Source organism: Calidris pugnax, unplaced genomic scaffold (assembly GCF_001431845.1).
Source record: "Calidris pugnax isolate Ruff unplaced genomic scaffold, ASM143184v1 scaffold246, whole genome shotgun sequence".
NCBI classification, from domain to species: domain Eukaryota; kingdom Metazoa; phylum Chordata; class Aves; order Charadriiformes; family Scolopacidae; genus Calidris; species Calidris pugnax.
In genome coordinates, this window is record NW_015090989.1 from 2,716,184 (window position 1) to 2,738,803 (window position 22,620).

The following is a 22,620-nucleotide window of genomic DNA, read 5'->3' on the forward strand; positions in this document are numbered from 1 at the left end:
GTTGGGTTTTGTTTCTGCCTGACATTTCCCCTGGCAACTGCTGTGTTTTCCAAGCACTTCAGGGCTGGGTTGGCTTGAGGGGTTCCAAACAATTCCCACCAAGAGCTATCACCCTGCGTGACTTTTTCATGGCCATCTCTCTTTCTGGGGAAGTCAAACATTTTTCTATGTGTTTTAATTATAGGACCCTCACATTGCAATTTCAACACATTGCCTTTCCGACGGATATGCCATCACCTTGATTTACTCAAGTACCTTACACAGAGGAGGAAATGAGAAAGTAATGGTTATATTTCAAAAGCACCTACGGTGCAGGTGGCGTAAAATCTTATCTGACAATTACATTTGAAGGCAGAAATTTAAGTGGAATCACTGTAGTGATTAGTAGTTGACCATTATACAGCAAGCAATTTAACATAAGGAGGTATGCAGGCCGCAGTATTGAAGTTTCTGGGCCTCACTGAGGGCTGTTTAATGTTATCATTGCACAATTTAAAGCTTGGTCAAAAAAAAACAAAACAAACCGAAACAAGAAAATAGACATTTTTTAATGTAGCCTTTCTCCATTCTTGTCAGGGACCTGAGGGCACGAATAAGCCTTAAGCTGGTCCTGCCCAGCCCCACACCTGTGGGCCTAGGACCCCCATTTTGGCTCCACACGGGCCGTGGGTCCCTTGCCCAGGCCATGCTGGGGCCGGGGAGTACCCCCAGTCATGGTCTTGTCCCCAGGGGAGCCTCCCCACTCGTGCTGCACCCTGACAAACCTTCTGCCTTTTTCTACTAGCACATGCTCCTGTCCAAATATTTAACAAACACGAAATTGCGACAAAATGGTGTTGACATAGGTGTGATATGATGCACACACACACACACACTCCCCAGAGAAGAGCACAAACTGCGTGTGGTGCAATGGGCCCTGTGAGCAATCTCTATCAGTAGAGTTTGACCAAGGAAAAGCTTCAGCGTCAGCCCCCGCCAGGCCCAGCCCTGGCTGGGACAACCGAAACAAAGACTTTGGTTCTTGGTTTTCCCTCGTTTCACAGCAGCACGGCTCGCTTTCTGCTTCATACACCCTTTTTTTCTCTTAACATTATTAGTGGGACTGAGAGAAGTCCAACGCGAACGGAAGATGCTGTTTAACGTGAGGCACTTCTTCAGTATTGCAAAACTAACAGGGAACAGCAAACCCCTGCTGCGACAGTTTTGGTAAGCTTATCCTTTACTTTTGTCTGGTGTTCAGTGACATTTAGTCAGAAACCTGGAGGCAAACGCAGCTGAATCCTGTGAAGGAGTGAGTGTTTCAGAGAAAGGCAATTTTTTTCCCCGCATTTTTATGGCCCTTTTGCTTCCCAAGGCAGCAAGCTCTACATCTTTGGGAGACTGGAGGGTTTTCCCTTTTAATATTTGTGAAATTCTCTTAATTCTTTCTGTGGGATTTAGCAGCAAAGTCAAGAAGGAACATTTCTTCTTGAGGTCAATGTACACTGCAGGCACTATAATCAATAAATAGCTATCTGAATAAAGTACAGGAAATTCTTACACATTTAGACAATTGTCATGGCCAGTACTGGGGGGGAGAAATTCTCTCCTTGAAGCTGCAAGATGAATCCCTGCTTCAGTATTTTTTTTGTCTCTGTAAACGCTATAGGTGTGCAGGAAAAGCATGATGTGGTATGAGGCTCAAAGTTAACCAGGTAGACCTGACTCTGTGATCTCGCTTTGGGTTCTTTCTTCAGCCACGTAGGTGTGCCTGTCCCCTGTGCCTTCAGAAAATTAAGGCAGTGTTATAGTAAGCTGCTTCTTATGCCTGTCACATCTCCAGAATCAGGTTAAAATTAAAGACTTGAAAATTAATTCCACATCTTATGTTTTCATATTGATGTCAATAAGAATAGCATTAACAGTGTTATGTATCAAGTGATTAGTGCTGGAAAACAATACATGGGAATTTCACATTCACAGGAATCCTAATATGCAATAAGTCATTTTTATTTATGGTTTCTACATTACATCAAACAAAAAACAAATGTTTTCCAAGGTCTGTGATTTATTTGCTACAGCTTTAAAGTGTTCCTGAAGCCTGGGTGATAATTTTTGTATGGATTTTGGATTTTCAATGCTGGCAATAGGTGGGAACTTTCTCTGGTCAGCAGAGATGATAGAAAAGCAAATTTGGAAAACAACTGCAGTAAAGCCCGTTTTCCAAGAAAGTCATTCAATTTATCAAGGTCCCCACATAATGTTGTTTGTTATTTTTAGGGTTTTTTAACATTCTGTCATAATATTGGCATAACTGTCACAACTGTCTATGAGCATTATAAGTTAAGAGTGCTGTTGTTGATACTGCAGCATAACCTAGTATTTATCAGTCTGTGCTAATAACCCAAATTGCTGCCCCTGCTCAGAAAGGAATAAGCCAACTGCTTGACCTTGCAATTCTGCCTGTTACATTTTAACTTCGGTATGTTGTTTCATGCTCCTTGTCTGGAATTTATTTGTCCACTTCTGCCTCTCTTTCAGAGGATGTGGATGGGAAGGGAAGTGTTTCTTGAAGGTCATAGCAATAAACAGAATCATCATGGGAACACAGAGGTCAGGAGCAGACCTCTAGTCCAACTTTCTGCTTGTAGCCTGACAACAGCATATGAGGTCAGCTCTGTCTTTGCTTAGCCACATCTTGAAAATCTCCAAGGATGGTAATTCAGAATCCTCTCTGGCTAAAAATTTAATGCTTCTCTATCTACCAGCGCTGAAATTACTGGTGGATATTTCTCAGTCGACTTCTCAGTTGTGCCAGGTGGTAAAACAAGACCAATGAACCTGCTTGGCAGGTTGAGATTAGACAATCTCTAACTCCTGGAAGGAACTGTAGGCTGCAATTAAAAACTCAAGGAGCAGCACCAAAGCTGCTTTGGAAACAATGAAGAAGAGTAGAGTGACCAAGCAGCAAGCAGCTGCATAGATTTTAAAACGGAGCAAGTATTTTTTTATTCCCTCAAACTGGAACGAGTGTCAAATTCCTGTTCTGAAAAATATAATAATAAAAAAGTCACAGTTATGAAACTAATTTCCTTCACAATATACATGTTGGAGCCAATCCCTTGAATATCAACTTAGCGCCTTGGTGTTCAAGGCTGGATTTTGGTAGCTTACTTTGGTGAGCTGTTTTTCATGCTATGGTGGAAGCTACCATGAATGCTCAGCCTTTCTCATAATGTCAGGTATATTCTATTCTGCAGCTGTTGAATATAGAGGTACAGGAAATCATTTTGCTAGCTCTGTAATACCCACTTCAATTTAAAAAATGGGGCATTTACATGCTTCCTAACTGTTTCTAGGTTGTTTACTTCAGATTGGAAACAAGCATGGGTACTGAAGGATAGCACTTATAGCAAAATATGTAGCTTTATTTTACTAATGATGGTAATGCTATGAAGATTAGCCATTATGGCTTGGAAATGGGTATTATTATTTTAAGTGCCACAAATATTTATTACCTAAGTCACACATACAGTTTAGATTGTATTTCACTTAAGAATCAATTTTCAGAGACACTCTAAGAAAATACACAGGCAACTTTTCTCTAAACTTAGAAAACAAGAAATCCACTCCTTTATCTGCAGAGTGCTACAGAAAAGTCCAGCCATCCTGCAGTTTGGGGGCCTGTGCAGAGACCAGGCTCTGATGATGCACATTGATGGGAATCTTTGTAGTGCTTTGTGCGTAGCTTAGTGCTGGATCCTCTGGCAGCCTGCATGATCTCTGGAGCACATTGCCCTGATATATGACAGCATATACTGAGTTCCAGCAATTAATCTGTAGGTCATCTGCATGGTCTACTTTTTCATATATTCTTCATGTTTCTGCTGTTAACATAATCCTTTTCACTGTGAATAATCTCAGTAATTGCGGCGGTACAATGTGTATCTTAAGTACTTCTAAGGTATCTAGAAGGTGTTTTACGTAGCATTTAGATATCTTCAGTTAAAGACAAAATTCAGCTACATGATTTGAAAGGTCATGCAGTCTGTTCAGTGATGTCAAATAGACAGTAATAATGTCTGGTACCATTCCCTTAAAAGCTGCTCTCTTCCTATGGTTTCAGCTGGAGTCTATGCCACAAACTTCTGCAGAAAAAGTCTCTCACTAGCTAACACCCAAATCTTCAGAAGCCATGATAGGCCTATCCTCTCCCAGGGCTTTTATTCATTGGAATTAACAGACGAATGAACAGAAATTCTATTTCCCCCCCCTGAATTTTCCTAGCTATGGGCTCCAGAGCTTGGCAATTGGAAGGTGCTGTAACCCTCGAAGGTGAGCTAAAGGGAAGCCTGGAAAATACAAAAGCAGTAGCTGCAGTCTGTCCATTTGTTTGCAGTGCTTTGGTCTCTGTTCCATCAGATCAGTTTAAAAATGCTGCAATGAATTGAAAAAAACATGTTTAGTTTGTACCCATCCAAACCTTAGCAAGAATACAGTGTGGGCTGTGTTATGCTAAGGAGGGCTGTAGATACAGTACCAGAGAAGGGGTTAAGCTGCCACTCTCCATTATTAATCTTAAGCCTGTGAAAACACAGGCTTGGACGTGATTTTCATTAAGACACAGTGTCTAAGCTAGAGAAAATTTGGTCATGTAACTTCTGTGGGTGATTATCAGAACCCAATTTCATGTGATTGTGAAGTTACAAATCTGGCTAGAGGCCAGAACAGACTGAATAAATACAATGCAGGTGCCCAGAACATCTCTTGTGTGGTAGGAGAAAGACCAGAGCACATGGCTATTTTGTTGGGTTTTTTCTACCCTCTTCCCCAGTGTAATCAAGAGATTTCATGCACATTTATAGAAATATCACCGTTTGTACCAGTGGGGGTGGAACATGGCAATTGTCTACTCATCCACAAAGCATGAAGAAGGGAGAAAGAGCACCAGGACCTATTCCTCATATTCTCTGCCCCCAAAGGGAAGCTTTGTGGTCTACATGGCTTTATGCGTTTGGGTTTATTTGATTAGGCAGCATGCAGTCAATGCATATGCATATCAGCAGGCGAAGGAAACTATATCTAATGTACAGTTTATAATACAATTTGAGACACTGTTACAGTGCACTGATCGATATAGTGCATAATGCCATGTTGCGTATGTCTGCCAGTAAAAGTTATTTAAACTAATTAAGGCAGTCCATCAAGCTGATCCAGCTGGGTCAAATGAGGGGAATGGGAGAGATTTCAGCTGCTTACTTTTTAGCATGAGTACAATTTATTGTCGAATGACAAAAAAGTGTATATTTTTTGCTCTTTTGACACAGGTATGGGCCACCAGCTCAAATGAATGTTGATCTGAAAGGTCGTGACCTTCTTACTCTACAGAACTACAAAGCAGATGAGCTGAAGTATTTGCTGTGGATGGCCTCAGATCTGAAACAAAGGATAAAGCACAAAGGAGAGGTAAAATGCTTCAACTGTCATTTAGGTCACTCAGATGTTGAAATAAATATTGTTCTGAAGAGTATTGGGAATGAACCATTCAGCTGTCTTGTCCTAAACATCATCTGAGCTCTTAAGTACTCTAAATCATGTGCTACAAATCAAATAGCCTTCCTGTAAAGTGTTCAGAGATAGTCTTTAAATGCTTCGGAGGACTTCACAAGTGAAAAGGTTAAACAGCTTTTCACAGTAAACTCCCTGTTGTTGGCTCACCCCATCAATCGACACATGGTGTATATGCAGCACTAAATGTAGGAAATGGAAGACACTTCCCTGCATGGGATTAAATTAGTATTAGTGTTCTTCTTAATGCTAACTCGAGTGCCAAAATGCAATTGCTTTATGCCCCTAGAATGACTTATTTTCCTTTAACCTTTACACTGCTAATAAATTCCGTGAGGGGCAGGTAAACAAGGCTACATCTTAAAAAAACACCTGTGTAGCTTTTCTAATGCTGAATTAAAATGTGAAAGAAGTATTTCACACTGTAACATGTATAGTAACTATAAAATTGAAATGCTTTCCATTTTCATGTTCCAGTATTTGCCTTTGATGCAAGGTAAATCTTTGGCCATGATTTTTGAGAAGAGAAGCACAAGGACAAGATTATCTGCAGAAACAGGTAGGTAGCCAGATTTTATGTGAAATTGTATACTATATGTACTGAAAAACACTGCCTATTTTTGTATTTAGCCATTTCTACTCAAGAGAAACTTAAAGTTTGAAAGCAAAAATAGGAAAAGAATGGTAGCTAATTGTGTTTCACCTTTCATATTAACGTCACAGGCACATCACCTTGGTCACTGAAATTTCACCAGATCATGCCAAAACATGATAGATCAAAAATAAAGTAACAGGCAGAAGTAAGCATTTCTGGGGTAAGCTCCTAGTTGTACTGGCAAGATGCACATTTCTTAACATCTCTTTTAGTAAGCATCACAAATTTAATTCTGTGAAAGCTGTAATAAATATTTTTCTAATGTATTATGCATTACCATTGTCACATTTCAGAGTATGTGTTTAGGCTGGGAATCATAGCAATGTCTAGATATAAATTAGGAAAAAAAAAATTAGCATTATTACCTACAGGAGAAGGTAACTCGATGGAGACTCCAGGGTATTAGCCTAATAAGGACAGGCACTGGAACATTATTCTTTTAAGATACAGTCCTGCAAACACTGAAACACATACATATCTTTATTTACATCATAGTTGCTCTGAAGTCAATGGAACTGCTGAAATAAATCATTCATGTGCTTACATGTTAGCAAGGAGTAATTATGAACTGGTGACACAGCAAGGAAGGAGAAGCCTGCCTTTTTCTCACATTTAAGTTGACCCAGCATCCCTTAGGCTGACTTCTCTCTAGTGAAGGGACAGGACACTTGTTAAGTATTCACATTTCTTTACAAGGTGTAAGGGAGAAGGTAAAAATAATGGAAGGAAGAAGCAGATATGTTAACTGCAAGCATTTCTAATTTGCTTGTGTATCTTCCGGCACAGCCATTTACCTGCTGATCCTGCTCTTTATGTAGACTTGTTGTTGCTTTCTGTTTTCTCCAGATAAGCAGGACTTATGAATGGGTTTCTCTTATGCATTCTCTCTCGGTGAAGACCACCCACCTTTTAATTCCAGAGTTTTTAGTCCAGTTTCTAATTGCCTGCTGTACTGGTATATGGGCAGGTAATGAGGAATTCTCTGAATCTGTTTATCCTTCGTGCTTCTGTATTCAGTGGGAAGCACCATTTAGTCCTTTGCTTTTTAAGGCTTATGGAAGGGGGGAGCTCAGGAAAGTTCAAATAAATTAACTTAAAGATGGGAGTTAATGCACATAAATTCATCCAAGAGGGATTAAGATCCAGTGAAATAAAACTAATTTATTTCTGAGTGAGAGCTTCCACAAAGGAGTTTAATGCAGTTTAATGTCTGTACATTAACTTCACACCTTCATTTAATTGGTCTTAAGTCCTCAAAGCCTAAGACTTTGTTTCAAAGGCAGACTCAAGTTTTTTCTGTCCATGGAAACTCCATACATTTCAGCTGCTTTTTAACATACATGACCTCTCCCTTGGAATTTCTAACTCAAAACAAATGTGGGGTCACGTGTTCCTTTTAGCTAAATAAGCTAATTTAATAGCAATATTCTAATGTCCAGTGAAAGCAGACATTGAAATGGATTGGAGTGTTTATTTATAAAATACCTGAGTCATCTCAAATAGCATTTCCCACAAGTTGCACCTTCAATATCTTGAAAGAGGTCACTTGTGGGACAAGCTTCTGGTGATGAGAATAATCTAAACAAACTTTGCAACTCTCAGAAACAACTAGATGAAAATCAATGGGTTTCATTATAAAGGAGTAGGGACTTGGAAAACACTGATTAAAAAATCTGCTCTGTGCAACATCTAGGAGAATGTTGCCATATTTATTAGCACTGTGGAATTCTTTTCTGAAGTCCTGCTGTCCCTATGCCTATAAAGAACACCATTATGAACACACATATGGAAAATAAAAAAACAATCACAGAATGGTTGAGGTTGGAAGGGACCTCTGGATGTCATGTGGTCCAGCCCTCCTGTACAGGGAAGGTCATCTAGAGACAGTTGCCCAGAACTGTGTCCAGAAGACTTTTGAATAGTTCCAAGACTCCACAACCTTCTGGGGCAACCTCTGCCAATGCTCAATCACCCCTTCAGTAGAAAAGTTTCCTGATGTTCAGAGGGAGCTTCCTGTGTTTCAGTTTGTACCCACTGCACCACTGAAAAATATCTAGCTCCATCCTCTTTGCACCTTCCTTTCAGGTATTTATATACATTAGTAAGATTCTCTCAGAGCCTTCCCTTCTGTAGGCTAGGCAGCCCCAGCTCTCTCAGTCTTTCCTTATATGAAAGATGCTCCAGTCTCTTAGTCATCTCCATGGCTGCCTGGAAATAGTGTCCAGGATTAGCTGCTCCATCGCCTTTCCAGGAATTGAGGTGAGGCTGACTGGCCTGTTACTCTCTGGATCCTCCCCTTTGCCCTTTTTGAAGATAGGCATGACATTTGCTTTCCTCTGTTCTTTGAGCACTTCTCTGTCACCAAGATTGATCAAACATTAACAAAACATTAATTTATAAATGCATTGTAAGAGAACAGTTGACATTTGTGGATTTTCCAATACACTATGCCTCTAAACTGTTTTATTCTGATGACATTGCAAATGTGCTGAATAATGTACAGCTCTTTGTAGTATAATACATTGCCCCTTTACTCTCTTGAACAAATACAATCTTGTCCTAATACATATTTCTGAAGCCCGTATTATTTTACCGTTTCTAAGAGTAGTAGTGGTGAATTAGTGAAGAACTACAAGTAACTTCCATAGGCTATTGGCAAAGTAAATCCAGTTTTGTTCAGCCTACTAGATTTATTGCTATCGCTGGCTATTATGTTGGAAAATGTGACATCTTTTCTGTTATACTGGAAAATGTGATCTGCTTGCAGTCAGAATCCCATACCCATTCTGCATAAAATCTTATGTACTTTTTGAAAAGAAAGGTATTCCACATGGTCATATATTACTTGTAAAATAAACATCCTCAGGCATGGCATAAAGATGAAAGCTATGGTTTTGTTATAGCTTTGGTGTAAAATATTCTGATTGTCACTGATACTCTTAAAAGATACAGCTGCAGTTACGTTTACTGAACAAATTATAAATAAATCCAACCATTTCACAGACGGTGCATGCAGACAATATGTCACAGGGTAGAAATAGAGAGGAAACAATACAGGCAGAAAAGCTCTGTATACCTTCTTTTGTTGAGCACTGGAATATACAAGGTCTTAACAGCTTTACAGAAGTTCACTGCCACTGGCTTTAATGGAATTACTCCCAACTCACTCCTTTTACCCGACAGGATGAGAAGAACATGGTATCTATACCTGAAGACTACGACATACATTCACAGAAATAATTGCATGACTTTGTAGTTAGTGAGGATGGTATTATATACAGGAATACAGGGTCTGTTGTTTTGTTGAAATGGCTAGTATTATTTAGCTTGGCCACTTTACAGAGGGAGCAAAAGTACTCTTTTAGCTTGCTCTCCACTTAGAGGGGTAGCTTTAAAAAAAATGCGTATCAGGTTTTACATTTCTACTTTAGGAATATTCCTGTTATTGCTGCCAAGAATAATTTTTTTTATGAGTCTAAACTGAAAAATACTTTCTAGATTGAAAATTCTGGACAGCAGTGAGGAAACTAACAAATCAAAATCCAGATGTCTTGAAATACATAAAAGAATACTTCCTTTGAGTTTGAGAAGATGGCTGTGTATGTCTCCTGGTGTCAGAGGGGCAGCCTCACAACTGTGTATCCAAAGTGTTAATTAGAGGATTCACTTTGGCACACTCACACAATGTAGCAGGGACAGACTGGAATGGAGATTAAACCCATGTCTGTACAACCACCAGCGCTAGTGTCTTATGTGAAATGGTTTGCATAAGTGGGCTTAATAAAGTGCCACAACCCAAGGCATAAAACTGTCCATTTTTGAAAACTAACAGTAGTGAGAAGTGCTGACATGAGATAATAATGTATTCTGGCTCTGCAGTAGGAACATTTAATACGGTTTGTTGAAGATACCAAGATTCATATAAACACTTAGCATGTGGCTTTGGATATGACCAGCTTGTGACAACAAAGAGGATTGGATCTTCCAGTTTAACACAGCACTCAAGTGTGTGCTTATTTGCTGAACTGGTGCCTGCGTATCCTCAAAAGTAATTATTTTTTTCTTTCTACTGGTAGTATCTAAAGCAGAGATTCTTTCTTTGCAACTATATACAAAGCTAGAGCACAGAGCTCCTGTCTTTCCAGATGGAAAGTTTGGGATGGAAATATGTTTGCAGGCCCTGTACAGATGGTCAGTTCACAAGCAGAAAGCCCAACGCATTAAGACTCTACTATGTACACAGACTCCAGGTGGTAGCTCTGACTGGGCTGCCTGATGTCTGGCAATTCTGAATAAATGTCCAGAGTCCTCTTTTCCTACCTGGGCGTAATTTATAGAAAACAGAACATGTCCATGGGAGCCTGCCTGGAGTGTGAAACATACAAAGTGTAGGCATTTAGAAGCCTAACATGCAGAGCTGTCATATTGCATGGAACTTACAGGGATAAACACTGACAGAATTGTATATGACTTCGAAATAACCCACAAGAAGCTGGACAGGAAAAGTTACTACGAATGACATTTCATCCTTGAGGTTTTGACTTAAAAACTAGTAGTGAATAGATAGGCTGTAATATCTAGGCAACAGTTTGCATACACATTCCCATAAATACAGTATTTGTGTCTGAGCTGCAGAGAGGAGGTGAAAGTGTCTGAGAAAACCTAAACATTTTCCTGCCTCAATACAAAAATGCTTCTGATTAACCAAGAAAGGAGGGCAAAGCAACTAGCAAATTTATAGTGCTTTTCTAACAGCAAATACTAATTGTAGAGTAAGTGGTGCTTTATTCTTAAAAGTTTTCTGCATCTGACTCTAACGTTGTTGAGATTTGGAGCAATCCTTAATGATGACAAAGGGAAAGTTCAATCAGGCCCATTCAATAAAATGAGTATACGCTGGCTGGCTGGAGTAGAGATTTGCCCTTCAGGTGGAGTCTGGAGCAGTATTATTTTTAATCTGACATCTAGGGAAACTGAGGCAGTCAAAAGGGAATGGTTTGCCAGTATTATTTTTATCTGTTGCATTTTAAAGTCTAGAGGCTGGCTGAACTGGTGCAAAGTGGAAGACCTCACCTCCACCCTGCTGCCCGCATGGGGTGGAAGTTAATAAGGGCTGCTCTGTGTTAGGGGCCCAGATGTGGGGCCCAGGCCTGCCGCCCGAGCCTCGTTGCTTGGTTTTATCTGTGAAAGGTTTCAGTGTTCACTTCGGGTTTAGTCCTTTTTTGAAGGGTTAGCTGTGGCATCAACTTTTTACTCCTTGACAGGCCTGTACAAACCTCATGTTGCAGCCCTGGCGATGTCTGCAGTGCCATCTAATGGCTACAACCAGCACAAGCAGCTTTTAACCTTATTTTCTCCCCCAGCTCGGAATCTGTTAGCACCTCCAAGATTGGTAGAGAAGGGGGGGTGTCTCTGCTCCTCTAGGCAGTGTGCAGCCTTTCTCTTGCTGGCAATAAAAATAAGATAGGCTTCCTTCTAGATTTTTGTCACAGTACAAGGCTCGCTTTTCCCCACAGGGTTGTCTCAACAAGGTTGGTTTATCCACGCCGAGATTCTCTGGAAATTTCCTCCCTCATAGTTATTAGTGGCAGTGCAAGATCTCCCTGAAAATTTCTCCACTCTTCCCAGGACACAGGAAATGCCTTACAACCCAGATCAAATGCTACACTTTGTACATCCCCAGTTGCAGGACCCTGTGTCCTGTGCTTAGGCTTATGCTAAACCATTTGTGATAGTTCATAAAACAGCATCCCTCTCAGGCCCCATTCTCCCAATATGTGGCCACGATGGACTTTACACTGAGATTTAGTTGAGAGAGGCTTTAGACTTAAACCAGGTGAAGGCCAGGAGACTCAAGTGTTGGTGAAAAAAAGCTGGTTTCCTCCTTGTCTGTGTCAGAAAGCTGTGGTAGCTTTCTAGTTGTGGTGCAACTGAAATAAGGCAGGACAGAACACGAGAGTTGCCCTTAGCGTGCAATTTGCCTTTATCCAGAATACTGTCCAGGCATCTTTTAAGTTCCCCTAAGTGTTTTATATTCTTAAATGATGTTCAAGTCTTTCCATGATTTCCTGATCAGGAATGGATTTCATTCTTCAGACCTAATCCATCCAGTTCCTTGGCTCACCTTGTAAATTCTGAACTATTGCAGGGTGGAGGGATGTGCAGTGCCCGAGATATTTCCTTTTCTGTCTGTCACAGTATAGTTTTTAAGGCGCTTGGTCATTTGTGATGAAGCTCAAGTGTGTTACTGTGTGTGAGGAGACTTAGGTTTTTCTATCTGAGTGACTATACTTGAAGCTTCTTGCAAGGATGTGGAATTACACCTAGTGACTGAGATGACCCTCATCCCTTCTAGGAAGCTAAGTCCCTTGAAGTAGAAATTCAGCATGATGAATGGATTACCTAGCTCTTAACAGGGAGACACAGTGATGCTTTTGGCAATATGTAGCCTTGCAGCTTGAATGACTGTTCCTATGAACACAGATCAGAACTCATGCCTAAGGATTCAAGCAAAGCATCACATTTGAGTGGTTTTATTCCAAAATACATTTATTTGTGTTTTGTGTGTCAGACTTTAAGTGTTTGAAACATTTGGATGCCCTGCTGAGTTTTACTTTTATTGTTGTAAATGTCTTTTAAATGAAGAAGATTTTTAATCTTGCCTGTAAGTATGAGGTGCTGGTGTTTAATTTCTTGTTTTATTTGTCCTCATTGTAGGATTTGCGCTCCTTGGAGGACACCCTTCCTTCCTTACAACACAAGACATACATCTGGGCACTAATGAGAATCTCACAGATACAGTAAGGTTGGTAAAGTGTCACTTGATTGATCACTATGTATTTGGTAGTTGATCAGGCTGAAACCTGTTTTACAGAATTTTGGAAGCTAATATTTTCTTTCCAGAAAATGTCAGAAGGCATTCAAAATTTCTTAAATATTTGCAGATCAGCTCAAAGAATCTGTAGTTCAGTACACCATCATTCCATCCACTCGAACTCTCCAAAATGTCTCAAACCGAGAAATATTTTTATCAAATTTGGCATCTAGAGTGTCAGCGAAACCAAAATGAGTGTCACACAAACCAAACCATTTAATGAACCTCAGTAGTACAGCTTCACTGATGACAGCACATATATTCAAACAAGACTGGTTCTGTTCTGGTTCTGTTGCTCCTCTGGAGCTAGGAGTACAGCTGACTGGCAAATAAAAAAGAAAAATCAAAAAGCAAAGACGTTTTTAATCCTAGTTAGGCCAGCTGCTGGTGGACCTTAGCCTACCTTCAGTGATAGGGTGGCACTGAAGGCCACTCTGATGCCCCTGTTCCAGGGGCACCAAACTGGACCAACAGTTTGCAGCGAGTTTGTGATTTCATGTGCCCTCTTCCACAGCTGTACCCACTGTCAGGACTGCTGTGAAGCCTGGGCTGTGGCATTTTTCTCTTACTGGCACCCTTGGAAGATTTTAATCATGTCCAGGCCCACATGCATGCAGAGATGGGTAGCTAGCAGCTTGTCTCCATTGCCATAGCAGGGAAGAACTAAGCTCGAGGATTTTCTCCAGTGGATTCCCACCAGTGTTGTAGAAAGTAGACAGAACATGAAGTCAGGACTGCTGTGAAGCCTGGGCTGTGGCATTTTTCTCTTACTGGCACCCTTGGAAGATTTTAATCATGTCCAGGCCCACATGCATGCAGAGATGGGTAGCTAGCAGCTTGTCTCCATTGCCATAGCAGGGAAGAAGTGAGCTCAAGGATTTTCTCCAGTGGATTCCCTCCAGTGTTGTAGAAAGTAGACAGAACATGAAGTTATCTTTTGCAGGTGCTCTTGCTGCTTTTCATAGCACTCCATGTATTAAAGACTCATTCAACCTCAGTATTGTGCTGCTTTCTAGGCAGCCCTCTTGCAGCCTGAGGTCAATTCCATCAGGCCCAGCTGTTTGAAGGTTAGTAGTGCCTGAAAGGTCCTTTTCATTCTGGTGAAAGAAATGCAGTGTCAAGTTCATCAGGCTCAATTCAAAATATTCAGTCAGCCACCTGAGGTTCCATTGCCTCTGCTGTACACTGCAGTTTTCACAGTCAGTGGTAGAGATTGTTTGAGAATATGATGCTGTTCTCTCTGTGAAGAAATCCAAGGAAATTATAAGAAAAAGACCAAACATTTGAACTTTTTTAGGCTTTTCTTTCTTAGTTTTAACTGCCAAAGTGGAAGACATATGGGTATTGATAGCAGAAAGTCAAAATTTCAGCATCGTGAGGCTTGAAAGTGCTTTGCTCTCACTCCCTGATACATAAATAACTTTGCCAGTATCAAAATAAGCTGCAATGATAGTGTAAGCTTTTCTTTCTTACTTTTAACTGCCGAAGTGAAAGACATATGGGTATTGATAGAAAAAGTCAAAATTTCAGCATCTTGAGGCTTGAAAGTGCTTTGCTCTCACTCCCTGATACATAAATAACTTTGCCAGTATCAAAATAAGCTGCAATGATAGTGTTCAGATGTTTCAACAGAAGTGTGTCCCACTGCCTTGCTTTAGTAACTACAAGTTTAACACATTTAAGAACTTCAATAATTGTGTAAATTTGTGGGCCTGCAAAGGGAACAGATTAATCTGAGACTTAACAGTCAGGTCTGAGGTGTCCAGTGGCCACTGTTCAGATGTTTCAACAGAAGTGTGTCCCACTGCCTTGCTTTAGTAACTACAAGTTTAAAAGATTAAAAAACTTCAATAATTGTGTAAATTCGTGGGCCTACAAAGTGAACAGATTAATCTGAGACTTAACAGTCAGGTCTGAGATGTCCAGTGGCCACTGTGTTCTGTTCAGCAGAGCTCATACCCTGCCGTGAGATTGAAATACATCCCCTCAAAAGAAATTCTTCATATACCATGGGATATAGCCCTAGTTTAAGCCCCAGAAGCAGCTATAGCTTCATCAAAGTGTGCCATTTAAATGCTTCAGAGCACATGCACCCCAGCTGCAACTCTACTGGCATGAGAGAGTATTTTTCAAGTCAAACATGCATAGCTTACTATGTCGTATTAAAGGGGAATGGGAAACATATCAAAGGTATGTAAACACAAAAGTGATGTAAGTATTATTCTCCCAGTGTCTTGCCTTTTTTTCCATTCTCACTGGACTGTTGAAAGCAGAGAGTCTCTTGGCTGAGAATGGGGAGGAAGAGAGGATGCTGAGAGAGTGGACAGTAGGAGGGAGATGGGAGGCTGGTGCTGAGCATTGGGCTGAAGAGACAGAACCTGACATGGTGAGAGGAGGGGTGTGGGCACACCAGGCTGGAAAGACAAAGATCAGCTATTTAATCACCTTAAAGGAACTGAAACTGAGAAGGGATGGTACATACCAGAGCAGTGGGAAATGAATGAAGAAGTGCAGAGATGTCATATTTGGGAAGGAGTGACTTCAGGCTCCAAGACAAAAGGATGTGGAAAGATGGCAGTGCCACCAAAGGTGGCAGGTGAAGCCAAAGGAAGGTTTGATGTACTAGGGCCAATGTGTGGCACTTGTGGCTGGGAAGGGAAGGACAAATGGTGAGAGTCTTCAGAGAGTTATGTCAGGGTGCCATGTGAGCTGGTGGCTCCTTGGGGACTAGGGAGGTTGGGGTGCCAGGAGCTCCCCCTGGCAGGGGCAGCACCCCGCCAGCTGGCACCCATATCCCTGCCCCCAGCTAGGGAAGAGGACAGCCAGGACACAGCCAGGGCAGCCACAGTGCAGGGCGTCAGGCTGTGAGGATGTGGATATGCCAAGGCCAGGCTAGGACACCAGCCCACAGGTGAGGGTCCAGGTCAAGATCAGTATGAGCATGGTTACAAAGCAGCAAGGGATGTGGCTCTCAGGAGAAGGGGTTGGCCGTGATGGAGGCTCCTTGCAGTGCTGTCTGGGAGCCTCCTCTCCCCCTTGACATCAGAGTGATGAGGGGTAGCCCTCAGCTGCACTATTGCAAAGGTGGCTCTGAGCCCCAGCAGCCAAACCTCCAGGAACAGGAAGGATGCCACCAGGGCCCTCACACAGTGCTCCCCTGCAATAACTTCTCCAAGCGCCATCCCAGCAGATGCACAGGACTGTAATCCAGAGTTTCTCTGCCATTCAGATGCCTACCCTACAGCAAATTCAAGTGTGTTCTGATACACAAATGGATGTGCTTTGTATAGGCCAGTTTTCATTTCTTCTTCCCAAATGGGATACTAAAGGGCCATTAAATTTTTGGTTTCACAGTCTTTTGAATGACACTTGTTTGCGCAAGCGAATGGGGAAAAGAAAGACAGTAAGTAAAAGAAATAAAGCAAAAAGTAGAAGCAGACACCTCTTCCAGTGATTCTGGATGAGTTTGTGGAGAAAGCTCCCATGATACCTACTTCCCATGCAAGCCTTCAGCCTTCCTTTTCTCTGTCACAGCTTACTTTTGCAGGTCAAGCCCCTGTTTGTGACACTGGGGATTTTGCTCCTTTGCTGAGTCACAGCACTCACCTGATACAGTGGAGTGAGGGCTTTCCCAAGTCCTTACAGAGCCCCACGTGCTCCGCTTCACTCCTGCTCTCATTAGCAGAATTATTATTGACTTTGCATAATCAAGGCTGAGCAGTTTACCCAAAAGAACAACCTGACTGTTAATTCCTTGGCATTTGTGAATGAAGGGTAACATGCCAGCCTCATTCAGTTAATATAAGAATAAAAAAATAATGACTGTAGTAGACCCAGAGGGTATTTCAAACACTTGCAGCCACATGTCTAGGGCTGTGAAGGCTTGAGTACTTTTCAAGAAGTACTTGAGATTGAGACTTAAAGCAAAAGGGGCACAGATCCATAAAAGACACAGTTTTTATTAAATTGCTGCCGGTAAAGGTTGAAAGTATTTCTCCTGTGCACGTATGTTTAGTGACTTATTACCTGCTCATAATACATGCTTTACAAGACATTTACATTTAAGCTAACACAGGAGCAAAAAGTTGCCACCTGTTAAGGAGCTCTAAGCCTTTCAGTGCTGTTTAGCACGTCTGATATATTACGTGAAATGAAATATAAGTCCTGTATCTGTATTTTCTATGGTAGAGCTGTTCCGTTGTGCACCACTATAGCTCAGTGGCCATAACGTTCAGTGACAGCACAGAAGAACTCATAGCATGATTTTACCAGTGCACTGGCATTATCAGGGTATGAATCGCTGCATCTATGGGGGACAGGCCTACTTCTCACAGCTTTCTGAGAACACATCCACCGTATGCCCCTGTAAGACTATGAATGACAATGGAGTAAGTTGTCAGAAATTTAAACCTTTTGAACGGACACATACTTTCAAAACAAAGCCAAAACTACCTTGGATAGCAATATGCTGCCCCAAACGTATACAAATGCACCATTTTCAAATTCAGAGATCAGCCACACCAAAAAACCACATACTTTCATTTGTGTTTAATTTTGGATTCCTCAGAGGATACACTTGAGTAAAAATTCTCAGCATTTCTCTGTAGAAATAGAAGTTATTTTGAAAAGAGAGGATGCAGCATTCCAGTATATTCATATATTTCCAAGCTCTGGGATTTTGAAGTTTATAGGCTCACAGTCTTGCAAAAAGAATTAAAAGAGAAAAAGACCTTGTAGTTGGTGATAACATAAGAATCTTAAATGAAAAGTCACTTGATGAGCCTGTGCTTACTCCTCCTCACTTTCCAAACCTTTGCTTAAGTCTTTTATCTAGCCAGGTCTTTTTTCTTACTGAATCCCAAGATTACATGGTTTCCTTTAAATTGATTTGATTACAGGAGACTTCATTTCCTCAGATGAGGTGTATATATTTTTTTTTCTGAGTTAAATTTGGTTTTGATTTCACAAAGAATAAACCCAGTTTCCACCTGGGGTTTTTGCTATAAGATATGACATCTAGAAATGCTGGCAGAAGGACTGTCTGATGTTTTGCTGGTGTGCAGGGCGTCAGGCTGTGAGGATGTGGATATGCCAAGGCCAGGCTAGGACACCAGCCCACAGGTGAGGGTCCAGGTCAAGATCAGTATGAGCATGGTTACAAAGCAGCAAGGGATGTGGCTCTCAGGAGAAGGGGTTGGCCGTGATGGAGGCTCCTTGCAGTGCTGTCTGGGAGCCTCCTCTCCCCCTTGACATCAGAGTGATGAGGGGTAGCCCTCAGCTGCACTATTGCAAAGGTGGCTCTGAGCCCCAGCAGCCAAACCTCCAGGAACAGGAAGGATGCCACCAGGGCCCTCACACAGTGCTCCCCTGCAATAACTTCTCCAAGCGCCATCCCAGCAGATGCACAGGACTGTAATCCAGAGTTTCTCTGCCATTCAGATGCCTACCCTACAGCAAATTCAAGTGTGTTCTGATACACAAATGGATGTGCTTTGTATAGGCCAGTTTTCATTTCTTCTTCCCAAATGGGATACTAAAGGGCCATTAAATTTTTGGTTTCACAGTCTTTTGAATGACACTTGTTTGCGCAAGCGAATGGGGAAAAGAAAGACAGTAAGTAAAAGAAATAAAGCAAAAAGTAGAAGCAGACACCTCTTCCAGTGATTCTGGATGAGTTTGTGGAGAAAGCTCCCATGATACCTACTTCCCATGCAAGCCTTCAGCCTTCCTTTTCTCTGTCACAGCTTACTTTTGCAGGTCAAGCCCCTGTTTGTGACACTGGGGATTTTGCTCCTTTGCTGAGTCACAGCACTCACCTGCTACAGTAAAATGAGGGCTTTCCCAAGTCCTTACAGAGCCCCATGTGCTCTGCTTCACTCCTGCTCTCATTAGCAGAATTATTATTGACTTTGCATAATCAAGGCTGAGCAGTTTACCCAAAAGAACAACCTGACTGTTAATTCCTTGGCATTTGTGAATGAAGGGTAACATGCCAGCCTCATTCAGTTAATATAAGAATAAAAAAATAATGACTGTAGTAGACCCAGAGGGTATTTCAAACACTTGCAGCCACATGTCTAGGGCTGTGAAGGCTTGAGTACTTTTCAAGAAGTACTTGAGATTGAGACTTAAAGCAAAAGGGGCACAGATCCATAAAAGACACAGTTTTTATTAAATTGCTGCCGGTAAAGGTTGAAAGTATTTCTCCTGTGCACGTATGTTTAGTGACTTATTACCTGCTCATAATACATGCTTTACAAGACATTTACATTTAAGCTAACACAGGAGCAAAAAGTTGCCACCTGTTAAGGAGCTCTAAGCCTTTCAGTGCTGTTTAGCACGTCTGATATATTACGTGAAATGAAATATAAGTCCTGTATCTGTATTTTCTATGGTAGAGCTGTTCCGTTGTGCACCACTATAGCTCAGTGGCCATAACGTTCAGTGACAGCACAGAAGAACTCATAGCATGATTTTACCAGTGCACTGGCATTATCAGGGTATGAATCGCTGCATCTATGGGGGACAGGCCTACTTCTCACAGCTTTCTGAGAACACATCCACCGTATGCCCCTGTAAGACTATGAATGACAATGGAGTAAGTTGTCAGAAATTTAAACCTTTTGAACGGACACATACTTTCAAAACAAAGCCAAAACTACCTTGGATAGCAATATGCTGCCCCAAACGTATACAAATGCACCATTTTCAAATTCAGAGATCAGCCACACCAAAAAACCACATACTTTCATTTGTGTTTAATTTTGGATTCCTCAGAGGATACACTTGAGTAAAAATTCTCAGCATTTCTCTGTAGAAATAGAAGTTATTTTGAAAAGAGAGGATGCAGCATTCCAGTATATTCATATATTTCCAAGCTCTGGGATTTTGAAGTTTATAGGCTCACAGTCTTGCAAAAAGAATTAAAAGAGAAAAAGACCTTGTAGTTGGTGATAACATAAGAATCTTAAATGAAAAGTCACTTGATGAGCCTGTGCTTACTCCTCCTCACTTTCCAAACCTTTGCTTAAGTCTTTTATCTAGCCAGGTCTTTTTTCTTACTGAATCCCAAGATTACATGGTTTCCTTTAAATTGATTTGATTACAGGAGACTTCATTTCCTCAGATGAGGTGTATATATTTTTTTTTCTGAGTTAAATTTGGTTTTGATTTCACAAAGAATAAACCCAGTTTCCACCTGGGGTTTTTGCTATAAGATATGACATCTAGAAATGCTGGCAGAAGGACTGTCTGATGTTTTGCTGGTTAAGTGTCTGATAAACCTAGTCTCTACTTTTAGCAGATTAAGGAAGAAAATCCGGCAGTTTTCACTAATTGGTAATTGATTATGACTGAATTTCTTATAATGGCATGCCCTGAAAATGAACCATCTTCTTTAAATTCTTTATCAGTCGTGTCAGGTAGGAATCAGCTGTCCTGACATCCTAAAAAAGAAGTCGAAGAAAAATGGGCAACTTCCCAGTGTGATTGCCTCTTTTCCCTGACTGGTGGGACTGGCTACATCTTGTTTAGGGTGGATGGCTGTTAGATGGCTAACAAAAGTGACTGGGCATCCATCCCTGATGACTAGTTCAGAACAGAATAGATTTTCCACAATCACATGCTTCAAGCTAGAATAAACACACGCAGAAAAAGAAACTCATGAGCTAAGAAGAAATAATGGCACAAACAGCAACTGTTCCAATACCTTGCAATCAGTAAATACCTTGTTCGGTCCCTCCTTTTCACTTGTAGCTGCTATGGGCAGTCTTTTCTTCATAGAGAGCTCTACAGGGAATCTTGTAACATTTTATAAGAGTTTTGCTTGTGTGAGGAATGTCTGGTGTCAGTAGAAAATATTTGTTACTGACTTCATGGAGAGATTTGTCTGTGTAAAGGCCATGGCATTAACAGCTGTATTTCCACAAGAGGACATACCAGAACTCTTCATAGCTCATCAGGAAGATAGATACTGCAAGGATTTTTCATACTCTTCTATTCAGTCTCATCCTTGTTTTGTTTTAAGGTCCTATTAGCGATAACACACAAAATGCTACTTCAAAGTCAGGCTTCAGGGCTTGATTAAAGCACAGAAAAGTAGAGCTCCAATCCATATTTAATTTATCTAAAGAATTCAGAGCATACTGGGTATACTATGCTAATCCACTACGCTAATCTCTGAGTCTTTCACACTTGGGCAAATGAGGTTAAAGCCGGAGTGGCACAGTGACTCCTGCGTGCCCCTATCTGTATATCAAATTTCAAATTTGGGCATTACTTTAACGCTTATACCACGTGGGTCAATACGCAGGTGTGTACATAGGAGAAAGAGCAGGCTGGTGCTGTTGGCCTCCTGTTTCTGTGTTCATTAAGGTCAGTAAATAATTGTGGTACTCTAAGACAGATCTGTATTCCTCATCCTCACAAAGGTCAGGCTACCATACAGAGACACTGTAATATACAGTCAATGTTACATTTGTTCTTTGCTAAAAGACTTGAGAAATCTTATACCTTACCTTTTCTCTAGTTATCCAATTCTTCAGATGTTACAGTCATGCAATCTCTTATCTTAGTTCAGATACCTTAACCTTTATTGATGTTACATCTATAGCTACAATCAAACGCTAGAGAAAAAAACCCATAAAATACAGCAGCCGTTTTCATTTACTTACTGTAGTTTGTTAATAAGTAAAGCTGCTTACTTATTAGCAGCTTGTTAAATGTCTTCATTTAAGTGTGCTATGGAGGCACGATAAATTATTCAGATAGCTGAAAAAAATTGATTCATTACCAATTCTCATTAATATTTATGTGCTGCACACTGAAGAGTGCAACAGGGATATATTTATTATGTTTGACTTGGGTCTTTCCTGCCATCCTCTAGAGTGCTGTCCAGGATGACAAATGCAATCTTGGCTCGAGTTTATAAGCACAACGACCTGGACCTAATGACGAAAGAAGCCACGATACCAATAATCAATGGATTGTCCGATTTATATCATCCTCTCCAGATTTTAGCTGATTATCTAACTCTTCAGGTAACAATATAATCCCCATTTAATAACTTTTTCTTTTTTCCGCTAAGTCTTGGTAAGTATTTGGGAAGTCAGGTTCAAAATAATTTATTCCTAGGTTTTCCTAAGTGGTAATTATATGACACTTGTTATTTAAAGAGATCTTCATCCAGCAATATAATTAAGGACCTGTTTAATTTAAAACAATTACCTAGTCCTATCAGTTTTATTGGGACTGAAGTTAAGCATAAAATTAAGTACTTCATTGGAATTAGGCTGCAGTTCAAAAAATGTGCAGGGGGCCGTACATACTAAGATAAAGGTGAGATGTTGGCTCAGCCAAAGCCAGTGAAGGTTTTTCCATTAACTTAAAAAAACTCAGTAGTTCACTCTTGATTCCTCCCTAACCAATGAACAGTTTAAAAGGAATCATTACCCATATATTAGGAAGTTGGTCAAACAAATTTGTTTTGAAAAGCCAGTTAATGCCACCAGTGCAAACGCCTAGTGTTCAGATGCTTAAACCTATT

General features: G+C 40.9%; 1 protein-coding gene across 1 annotated transcript in view; it reads left to right on the forward strand.

Moving 5' to 3' along the window:
- The window catches only part of OTC (ornithine carbamoyltransferase), a 36,955-nt gene that overhangs the window by 2,591 nt on the left and 11,744 nt on the right, over nucleotides 1–22,620 (forward strand). The window contains exons 3-7 of the mRNA XM_014954048.1: nucleotides 1,098–1,206; nucleotides 5,307–5,445; nucleotides 6,025–6,106; nucleotides 12,920–13,007; nucleotides 21,961–22,114. Coding sequence (XP_014809534.1) covers nucleotides 1,130–1,206; nucleotides 5,307–5,445; nucleotides 6,025–6,106; nucleotides 12,920–13,007; nucleotides 21,961–22,114 — 540 coding nt within the window. The 5' untranslated portion in view covers nucleotides 1,098–1,129. The remainder of the gene's footprint in view (nucleotides 1–1,097; nucleotides 1,207–5,306; nucleotides 5,446–6,024; nucleotides 6,107–12,919; nucleotides 13,008–21,960; nucleotides 22,115–22,620) is intronic.